General features: G+C 43.1%; 1 protein-coding gene across 1 annotated transcript; it reads right to left on the bottom strand.

Annotated features, from left to right (window-relative positions):
• Positions 1-2272: 2272 nt before the first annotated feature.
• On the bottom strand, positions 2273-10243 carry LOC116790547 (protein NDNF-like). Its single transcript, XM_032695610.1, has 4 exons — positions 9758-10243; positions 7523-7718; positions 5537-5670; positions 2273-4544 (listed from the first exon to the last, which is right to left on the bottom strand). Exons 2-4 carry the CDS (start codon positions 7708-7710, stop codon positions 3193-3195), a joined length of 1674 nt encoding a protein of 557 aa, XP_032551501.1. The 5' UTR covers positions 7711-7718; positions 9758-10243; the 3' UTR covers positions 2273-3192.
• Positions 10244-10993: the final 750 nt, after the last annotated feature.

Here is a 10993-nt window from a genome sequence, read left to right as displayed (position 1 = left end):
AGCTGGGACCCACTATGAACACCAGAAAAAATACTTTGGCCTGATAACAATGTTGACGACTTACATTAAATGATCCACAAGAGCAAAGCATTGCTTTTGAGATGTTCTCCATGAAGAGATTTATCTGCACTTCTGAGGTGACTCAGACTCAGCAAGGATGGGGGGAGCAGATGGGAAGAGCTGGTAACAGCTTAGGACAGGCTGAACTGAAGGAACTTGAGCAAGGACTGCTGAAAGCATGAAGACAAGAAAGTAGGTAAATGTGGCTTGGGAAATGTTTATGGTCAGACTGCAATAGGCAAGGAGCTAGTCAAATGGGAAGAGAAAAAATTAAAGATGCCAAACTGCTTTGAAAGAAAAGAACTGCTGAGTGCTGAAGATGGGGAGCTGTGCACTTAAGGAACTGCTTATGTAGGGGTGAGAAGAGCAGCACCTTTGGTTTTGTTGTGGATAAACCTCTCAAACTTCCGGGACAGCAGTCAGCAAAGCGACACCCAACTGAAACCAGTGCACCCAAAGGCTGTCCCATAAGCAGGGTTATGGGTGAATTGATATCAGGTTTGCAGTCTGGTGCACACAGGCAGGATCACAGCGGAAAGATCAACAGAGGGGAATATTCCCTGCTGCTCCTGGGGCCTGTATTACAGGGCATGGCTGGCTGCACACATAAGCAAAGTGGGTTGTCACCTGCAGGGCAGGTTGACTGCTCTGCTTATATTAGAGACAATGAGTCTTGACAGAACAGCATGTTCCTCCCTACATCCAGGCTCTCTCTACTGTGCACAGGGGCCTTTGCTGATGGGGTGCCTGCTACGTGTGGGGGCAGCTCCTCCTGAGTGAGGGACTGGCATCAGCCCTCCCAGCAGCTGCAGTGGTCACTGCTCTGCTTGGGGCACAGCCTGGGCTGCAGGAGCTGTAAGTTTTGGTCTTCAGAGCTTCCCACTGGTCTCCGCCTCAACCAATCCTCTGTATGTGACAATGACCAGGGAGAGGTGGAGTGAAGAGGAGAATCTTCTGGCTCTTTTCAAAGTCCCCCTGAAATATCTGTTGATCTCCAAACCTGAACTCCTTCCCTCCAGGTTCTGATTAACTGGCAGTCAACCTGATGCTGCACCAAGCCTTTGCTTCTGTGTCACCTTTGACTGCTAATTCTCTACCCTCTGCCAGGCTTTCCTATACCTTCCTTGGACCTCTTGGCTACAGCACAAAACCAAGGTTTTGCTGAGAAGTCCAAAACCAGTTCTGTTGTAAAAAACCTTCAGTAGAAACACAAATATTGAACAATGTGATGATGTATCTTCCTCAGCCAAGTGACATTTTTGTAGCGTTTGTAGAGGGCTAAAGCAAGGGTTAATGGTCTGATTGAGGGCAGTGGGTTAAGAATATATTATATCTGCAGTTAATCAGATCTTCCTGTTCCTCCTCTATTATTATCATGGTTATTACAGTCAGTTGCAGGGCATCTAAGTGAAATTCATCCAGCATATAAATGCCTGAAATGGAGGAGGAAGGCAGAAAACATCGAGACTTCCAAGTGGAGATGACCTCTGTTGCCCTCTTAGCTCAGATTATTTTTGTCAGGAGCCAAATGAAGAGGAGGTCTGCCTTGGAATGAAGGCAGTGCAGCTGCCAGCCCCTGTAATCAGCCAAAAGGCCTCTGGAGTGTGGACAGGAGGCTGCAGAGCACGTGGCTCCTGCTGTGGCACTGCTCACTCCAGAGAGGTGCCTGCAGGAATGTAAAGCCCAGCCAAAGCCCAGATATTGCAGCTGCTCCCCTGTGAAGGCCTGAGCCCCTCATCTGGGGTTGAAGAGTCTGCTAATGTATGGTGTGTGCTGTGCAGGGTGCACAGGGCTAGAGGGTCTTTGGAGCAGGGAACACACAAACCTCTATGTCTGCACACAGGACTGATTTCAGTCCTTACCAAGAGCCTCCAAACATGCTTGGAGGCAATAACTGCTCAAACTAGAACCTTGATGGCCTTGAATTGCAAGAGAACTTCTGAAATATACAATAATGGAACTAATAATTTATGTATTTTCTTAGTGTAATTGTAGAAAAAAGAGAATTACTGCAGGCAAGGTTTCTCTGGCAACCTCTGGGAGGTCAGTGGATCTATCATATCTCTTCATATGTAAATTCCAGAGCCTGTGTGCAAAATATTTTCTGCTGATAACTGACATTGAGCACAAGGGGGTTTCATTTTTTCCATTTTTTTTTTTTTACTATCTCATGTCATCTAAGGAAAGTAATCAAGGAAACAAGGCAACTAAGAAGTGTTTGTCAGGATTTTTACTACAAATATTTTTTTCCTCCATGGTATTTAATAGGAAAACCACATTTAGTTTTTCTCAAAGCAATGCATTAATTGATATAGGCTCATTTAAAGATGAATATATTACACTCAGGAGTCACACAGTCATAGACAGGGGCTCGATATCTGAGGTTATAGATAAATCTTCTTTCTGTGGCAGAATTCCCCACTTGCTGCTTTCCTCAATGGGCAGCAGCACAGGAGTGTGTTTGTATACTCCCCAGAAAAGCTGGATCCAGAGCTAGTTCCTGGCCTGAATTTTCTGTTTCTAATCAAGCACAGTTTCTCTATAGAAATGAAACCAAGCAAACACGTGGGTAACAGGGGAAGATGTATTTCAGCCTGCTTCACTCGAGGTGTGGAGCTTTACACCAGTTGCACTGCTTCTTTTAATTTCTTATTGTCTCCATCTCTGTTCAAGCAGGGAGGAAATTCAGTTTCTCAAGAGTAGCCTGACTTGTGGGGTCTCTCAGTTCCTCATTACCTCAGTGAGTTACAGAAAGTGTGAAAACTCTCTGGGATTTGAAAATAATGTGTGCCTCTTGTGAGGCATTTCCCAGCACTTGTGTACTGGATTTCAGAAGCATTTTAGGTAACCAATCTATTTCTCATAGGTGCCATTAGGGTATTTTATTTCCACATACGTGGGTTTGTTTCACAGGTCTGTTTTTGATGTCTGAATGAGATAGGAAAAGAAAAAACCTCACCCTACACAGGAGAGGAGATGTAAAAGTAAGTGTAATGATCTAGACAACTAAGACTTTTTTTTTCTCTGTAGAATCTCATGGCTTTATATTTTTTCTGTCTCAGCATATTTTAAACTGCACAGGCAGTTTGAGAAGTCTTCATTCACTCACTTGAAAACTTGTCTTTAAAACCTTCAGCATTTTTTTCTGGTCTTCACAACTTTGCTGTGGTATCTGACAGGGATGCCAGATGGCCCAAAGAGATAAACATCAAACAAGTAAAGTGTTCCTGCATCCAGCCCTTTGATGGTCTCTGTGGTGACAGCTCGCTGGAGATTCAGATCATAGAAATACTTGCACAGCACTTTCTCTGATTTGTGCCGAGATTCAGGTCCAGAGCACCTGTCTGCACTCTGCAGTTCCCTCCAGACCTGATCTTCCTCAATCCTTCTCTTGTACACACAGTACTTGCTCTTCTCCTGTGTTCCCAGCCAGGCAATGGTCACAGAGTTGCAGGTTCTCAGTTTACTGAAGGACTTGATTTTTAAGCTCTCTGGAAGAAGTGGGAATAAAGGCTTGTGGAAATGCGGGGACACCTGTACTTTCACAGAAGAGTTAGATTCCTCTGTGGACCTCAGCTGCACCAGGTATGTGTCCAGCAGCTTTCCCTTCAGAGAGAAATACTTCAGCCCTGAGATGTTTTCCGATGCCACTGTTTTGCCGTTCCTTGTTATGTGAACCCGTACTTGGCCACGACACAACTGAAAGGAGAACTGCACTTTCTTGTGCCTCGCCTGGTACTGCAGGCTGTAGGATTTCTGCTTTTGCCCATCCAGGACAACCTGAATCACTTTCCCATCTTTCAGCTCGGTCACCTTGGGTTCAGGTTCTTCCAGGGTCCTTGCGAACGTCCCGGTGTAAGCGGCGCTGGCATTTGTGAGGAGGTTGACAACAAAAACATCAAAGTAATACTGGGTGCTGGGGCTGAGGTTGGGCACTGTGTAAGTGTTCTTGGTGCCCATGCAGATCTGCCGGACTTCCCCACTGCTCACTTTGTTGATGATGCTCAGTTCACTGTTGGACAGTATCATCACCTGCTGCGGCTCGAGAAGGTACGGAGAGAAGGACAAAGCCAGTGTAGGTGGCAGCTTCATTCCAGAGGACCTGATTGCTGTCTCAGCAGCACATAAGCTCTTGTAGTTGTGCTTCTCGTTAACTAGGAGGCAGTACTGGATGCTTTCTCTATGTTGCAGGACAGAAGGACTGTGTTTCCAGGTCAGAGTCACAGTTGTATGCCCAACTCCAATAACATCTATGCGTGGATCCATTGGAAGCTCAGGATAGAGATGCCCAGATGTTGTGTCAGTCGTTAGGTACACAGTAATGTGTGTGTCTCGCTCAGTGGATAAGAACTCCAGCATGTAAAGGGCAGAATGAGAAGACATACCCATGTAAGTCTCTACAGAATTTCCCTTGTAGTTAAAAATGGTGGACACCACGCTTGGGGCCTTCTGAGATTTTGAGACCTCCTGTGTATCATGGTCACCTGCAGGCAAAAAGCAGACTTGTAACTTCTGTTTTAACCAAACTTCTGTTTTACTGTTCATATGTTAGGGCACATCATATTTTCTTCTTGAAAACAATAATTATAACTAAAAATATGTTTTAGTAAAAGTATGTTGCTACTGGCAATTTATTAAAATAAAATTTGAGAAGCTTTTATTTCTGCTGTGCAGCTGTAGAATTATGTTTTCAAAAACACTGTTATTATGAAACCATAGATTGCAAAAGCTTAACTTGTATCATGCCTTATGTCCCTACAATTTTCTTCTTCCATTAGCTGTCCCTTAGGGTACTTCACTTTGAGGAGACTCACTCTTTCTAGAAGAGGAGTTTTCTTTGGATTAGTTTTGAGCCATTGTCTCTTTTGAAGAAGGAAAACATGGGAGCATAATTTGAACTCGGTCAGGTGTACCTGCTTGACAGGTAAGACTTGTTAATGGCAGCTTTCAGATTCTTAGTTTGAAATGTTAATTCAAAAAGGTCATGCAAGGGAAAGGAATTGCCTTTTAGGCTACTGGCAGTATAATGCTCACTGCCATGGTGGATGATAATTCTAGAGGAAGAAATGGATAAATCTTTTCCGCTTTGCTGTGGGGAGCAAATGACTGTCTCAAGTGACCTAAGCCACAGAAAAAGAGCTAAGGCAGCAGGGCCAAGTTTGGCCCAGTACAAAGAGCTTATGGAGTTGATCTGTGTGCAGCCTCAAAGACCCACAGCTGTTCCCAAATATTAACCTTAGATGTAGACTTCTTTCACATATAATCCTTAATTTACTTGAAGTGAGGGCAAAATCTGATGGGTTCCCATGTTTCATCCATGGAAACAATGGATTGCCCACAGCAATTTGCAGGAGAGGGAAGTGTGAGATGTTTAGGCTTGTGGGGAATTTCCTGTGACACAATTCCCTGTGAGTAACTTATACTTTCTTTGCCTCTGCTTTGACAGAGGTCTTACTTTGTGTGCTGAAGGTCTTACCTTGTGTTTCTTTTCCTGGCAGACTTGCTGAAGCCTTGTGCACAAGTATGCTCCATTCGATGGGAACATCACAGGGGGTCACAGTTATTGTGAAAGGTGAAAGGACTCTGCTTTCTTCCAAAACAAAGTAGTACCTGTAAATGTGGATCAGAAAGAGGAAAATGTCAGGCAGTTCAAGTTTGCATGAGACTCCTTGTAATCAGCTGTTCTGATGTGGTATTAAAATGACTGTTGCTCTCTGAGGTGCATCCACACAAAGGGATGTGAATGCCTGAAATCTTCAGCTGTGGGAGGAATACGTGCTGTGGGTTTTCTTTGTTTTCCCCTAATGATTAATATTTGCTGAAAGCTTTGTTCATGTATCTTAGGCAATATTTTTCCCTCTGAATTTTAGCACACTTGAGGTGAATATCATATCTCAGTCCTGAGCTGGTTATTTTGGATGATGGATATGGTTTAGCTTGAACTGCCTTCTAGATAACCACCTGTTACCTAACTGGGGAATTTGGTACACTTATCCCCAGAGTTTCCTGACTGGAGTTTTGTGAAGGCTCTTAGACCCTATCCTCCCTCATGTGTGCTTGCATATCTAGGTCTTCCTGGGTGTCAGAGGAAGCAGATGTAACAGACTGGTTTTAGCCAGTCCTGAACAGTTTTAGATGTAAATGACAGTTTCCTCCAGGTCAGTTCTACCTTAATTGCCTTTATGTCAAAGGCTGCTATGCATGAGCAGTACAAAGTGACATCACTGTCTTTGGTCAGCTTTGATTCCTGCCTAAAAAAAGCTCAACCTCCTGTCTCACTCTGTTTCTGTTGTTTTTGTACAGACTGTGTATGGCCACAGAACTGTTTGGACTTGGGTCACTCACTCTGCACTTAAATGAAGGCAATTCAAGGGTTTTTTTTGTTTATTAGTAAAACAAGCCTAGTCATTATGGATAGATCATGTAAGCCTAGAGGTCTGGCTTACTTTCAAGATATGGCTACTGGACCACATTCTTGAGTCTTTTACTCTAAGCTAAAACTTGCCATCTCTTGGCTTTCTGTTTGGATGACTGGGGTTCATAAGAACCTTACCTGATCATGCTAAACTTGAGGGGTTTTGCCTCCTAATTGCAGTTGTAATATGCCCCAAGAGCACAGAAAAATTTCAATGCCCCTTTTCCTTTAACAAGGAGAGCTCCTTGCTCTTGTGAGCATCATCACATTATATAACATATTGCCATGTTCCAGTTTCTGTCTGTGCAATTCATGTGAAGACTGAACCATCTGGGCTCACCCTCTGCTCCATGACCACTTGAGTCTATGTCAAAATCTGTATGTGTTGGTCACTGCCCAAAGTCGAGTCTGATTAAACCCCTTCAAGTGTTCTCTTCCCAAACAAGCAGATTGATCTTTGCTACCCAAGATATACAGCACCAGTTGTAATAACCAGATCACCCACGTATCCAGGTATGGCAGAAAACTTTACAGATATTTTGGGGAAGCAAAGAATCTGTGGAATTTCCACATCCAAAGTGCTTTTGGTCTTACCAACAAAACACTTCCAAGCATGCAGGACACTGGCAGAAGTTTCTCTGTGCAGATGTTCTGTTGATTTGGGGGCTAGTTAATTTGCTAGGTAAAATTGTATTTTACTATGCATATAGGACAGCTGATATCTCTAAAGTCCTGAAGCCAGGCTGTTTGTGGCACAACTGTTTGCTGCTGGAGCCCACCCACTTTGCGTCAGCTGTGCTGCTGCTCCGACAAACACCACAGAAAGGTGCCTGAGATGTGTACATGAACCTAAATGTCATCTCAGAGGCTCATTCCAGATTCTGGGCAATGGAATGACACTTGAGCAATGAGCCTTCTTCTGTGAATTCAGTGTGCACTGGTACAGCTCTGCAGGTGCATAGAGATTTTTGGCTCGTGCTGGTAGTGTGCAACTACCAGTGCCCCAAGGAAGTCTTTGAGAACAGGAGTGGCTGATTTTGCTCTTACCTTTTGGGTATATCCTTCATCAGGTGAACTGTAGTTTCCTTACCATCAGCAAGTATCAGGGAGTGGTAGAAATTGAAGAGATCAGTCCTGAAGCTCTGTTGGGAACTGGTGGTAGGTGCTTTTATGGAATGGCACAAGCAAGCTGTCATGAGAACATGGAGAGGCAGATAAAACCCGAGCCAGGACATCTTCCGTACTGCAAAGTGAGATGACAAAAGTGAATAGAAACTGCTGTCATGGGGGAGAAAATAGTCAGTGACACTTTCTATGCCTTTACTGGTATTTATCATAATCACAGCAAGTCAGGCATTCATAGAGTGCCAGTCTCCATTTTGCTAAATTGCTTAAAGTTCACACAAATATTTCTCAGAGGATTTCTCTGTAAAGATTTAATGGCAGAAGCTTCTATGAAGTCTTTTGTTGTAGAAAATATGGTCAATGTAGCACAGGTAGAATATCACAAGACAGTTATAAAAAAATCTTTTACTGCTGAAAGAATGAGTGAAGAATTACATCAGAAATATTTTTTTGTAGTTCATAGTGTTCATTTCCTAAATTTCAGGGCTGAGCTGTTTGTAATGGAGCTGTCACTTTCAAACTCACAGGAGGTCACATCCCAAACACTGCTGCTGCTGGTCGGTTAGAGAGCATTGAATTTTTATTTCTCTGTGTGTAGAGAAGAGGATCAGACTTATTGAGAGTTGTGTAAGATAATTTTAGATGAAAGACGGAGAATCCCTAAACTGACACTTAGGAGATTCTAAGCACTTTGTATATCTCATTTAGAGGAAGGCTTTATTACTGTAGGGCAGTAATCTTGTTCTTAGATTTTTGTATTGCCCATCATTTTCATACCTGCATCACTTCCAGTCTGTCTCAGCATTTGCTGCTCACAGAAACAACTATATTGTACTCACTCTGATGAAGATTTTTAAAAAATCAGGTGTGTCCCTGTTCCCAGGAGGCTTTATTACCAGCTTGGCATCTATGAGAGAAAAGTACACAACCAGTCCCCAAAATCATCAGCAAATGCTGACGTTATTTCTGACATTATTTAAAAGGTTGTGTACAGTGCCCAGAGCCACACAGACAGGACACTCTGGTTAGGACAAGGAATTTGACAGTACACTACTATATGAGGTTACTGATTATGCTTAGAACTCTTTTGTCTGCCACATCCAATTTCAGAAAAAGAAAAGTATGGAAGTGGAAAGGGCATAGACCTTTAACACAGGTGCCAGCTGTAGCTCAGGGATTTGGAAAGCAGAGGGAGCTCTGTGAGCAAGATCCTTTTTTTGAGGGAAAAGTAGCTTATTCCATCTTACAAGCAGCAAAGAGTAAATATCCTGGTTAAATATGATTATTGGTTAATGATAGAAAAGAACATAAAAGACAAAGGCTCAGCTCTTTGTAATTTTTACTTGTTTCTGAGATCAGCCCTTTCTTCATGGTGCCTGCAAATGTGCAGAACATCTCAGGCAGTCAAATCTATAGTTCAACAGACCCTCTGTCCATTGTAATTAAAGTGACTATAAAAGGACCTGTTCCTTTTTAAAGCCATTTCAAACATGCATATTTAAACATACTATTGAATACATCTGTAGGTTCTTGTGTACAAAATCTGTGATCCCCAAAGTAAAGCACATCTTTAGTATCAGTGAGATTATTATGGAAATTATCACTGCCAGATCATCTGAATGTCCCTCTCAACATCCAAATAAAGTTGATATATTTTCTGTCTGTTTTTAATATTTTTAGCACCTGGTTGAAGGCAGGATAAAACCCTCATCTGAACAAGTTGAAAGAATAGTTAAGATTTCTATATCAATTCCATTTTTAATTTTCTTATAAGAGAGCTTTCCTTATGACTCTGAGTCACTTTGCCACTTTGTTGTTCTTGTAGTCTAATAATAGCTTACAGATTTAAAATATAACCCCAAATATTTTGTTTTACCTTTGACAGTGGAATCTGAGTTGCTCTGCCCTTTCAGAGAGGATTAAAAAAAAAGTCTTTCTGCTGTTTAAATGACAGGATCTTGCAAACCACACTGATACCACAGCAGCTCAGCTTTTCTTGTCCAGGAAAACAAATAAACCAAGTGATCAACAAACCTGTAATCAGCTTATCCCAAAGAGAACATCATCCTAAAGACTGTGGTAATTTTCACCCAATTACACAAACAATATATTCTCAGACTCTTGGAAATATGTCACACAAAAAAATATTGTGCTTACCTATTGTGTTCTTGGTCAGATGATCCACAGACCACTTGCCCTCTCTGCCGAAAAAGCATAAAATAAAATGACATAGACTTTTCAGATCTCTGTAGGCACATGAAAATCAAACCTGTGCAACCAGTTTAAGAGGACAGAACCGATTTTTCCATATGGCTCCTCTGCAGGCATAGTAACTAAAATACTTGCGGTCTTTCAAGAGAAGTACAAAAAAAAAAATAAAGGAGGGGAGGAACTCCCAAACAACAACAACAAAACCACCAGAAATTTGGTATTTTCTTAAGTTGGGTGTTTTCAAAGGTTGTTTTAAACTTGCATAATTTTAAAATCTTCAGAGTGGTGATTGTTGCTCCTTCAGTTCTAGAGTTCCTGCTGGAGGGCTGCGCAGCAGTTCGCCTGCTGCCTTCAGACCCCCGGACCCTGCTCCTGCACAGAGTGTCAGCCAGACTGTTGGAGCAGCCTAATCCCGGCAGTGGCTGGCCAGGGAGCAGGTCTTTGACTGAAATGCACAGTGAGGAGGAGGAGGAGGGGGTGAGATGGAGAGAGGAGCAAACACTATTAACCCTTGTTAGCCCTTAATCCAAGCCAGCCAGGGGTGAACCACTCTCTTCTAGAAAGCTGGTTTTGCATAGGCAGCTGGATTGCCCTTCCAAGGAGTGTCCAGTCTCCCTGCCCATAGCAGAAGCTGCTGAAGCTTCAGACAGTTTCAGGTGCACTGTGTTTCTGGTGCGTTGTTTTATGGCCCAACAGGTGCTGACTTACAGAAAGAAGGGAAGGCAGAAAAGCTGTAAGAGGAGGAATGCCCTGCATTTTTTTAAGCAGGCTGGAATTAGCAATCCTTTGAAGACTGTCAGGAATGAATCTACTGAATAGATCTGAGCAGTTTTCTTGGCTTGCAGAGGCTGTGTAAGAAAGAAACTCCTGAAGTGTTGGGGGAGTATTTCTGATGTGAAAGCACTGTGCCTGAGGGAGGAGGCAGGAAAAGGGTGCATGAGAAATGGCTCACAGCAAGCCAAACGCTTGCTTGTTGGGGCTACAAAGCAGTTGTAGCAAAGCCATGGTCCTTTTCAGGCCACTCCTGCTGAGCTGGAGCAGTAGATGGGCAGGATTCACATGCTGCTTGTGCTTCTTGGCCTGAGATGTTGGGAAAGACATCCTGGGATCGTCCCTGTGGGGATGTCTGCTCTGAAAGACAAGCTCCAGGAAGCTGCATGAGCTTCCAGGCAGGCAATTTCC

This window comes from Chiroxiphia lanceolata, chromosome 8, assembly GCF_009829145.1.
Source record: "Chiroxiphia lanceolata isolate bChiLan1 chromosome 8, bChiLan1.pri, whole genome shotgun sequence".
NCBI classification, from domain to species: Eukaryota; Metazoa; Chordata; class Aves; order Passeriformes; family Pipridae; genus Chiroxiphia; species Chiroxiphia lanceolata.
Note: the sequence above shows the minus strand (reverse complement) of the source record. Positions and strands in the feature narration are given on the sequence as shown.

What these genes read in the sequence shown, in the direction of transcription:
- LOC116790547 (XM_032695610.1), bottom strand. Translation starts at nt 7,710, where the DNA reads ATGTCCTGGCTCGGGTTTTATCTGCCTCTCCATGTTCTCATGACAGCT. An exon ending in ATGAAGGATATACCCAAAAG is followed by an intron (nt 5,671 to 7,522) that starts GTAAGAGCAAAA and finishes CCACATTTACAG; the next exon opens with GTACTACTTTGTTTTGGAAG. An exon ending in GCCAGGAAAAGAAACACAAG is followed by an intron (nt 4,545 to 5,536) that starts GTAAGACCTTCA and finishes TTTTGCCTGCAG; the next exon opens with GTGACCATGATACACAGGAG.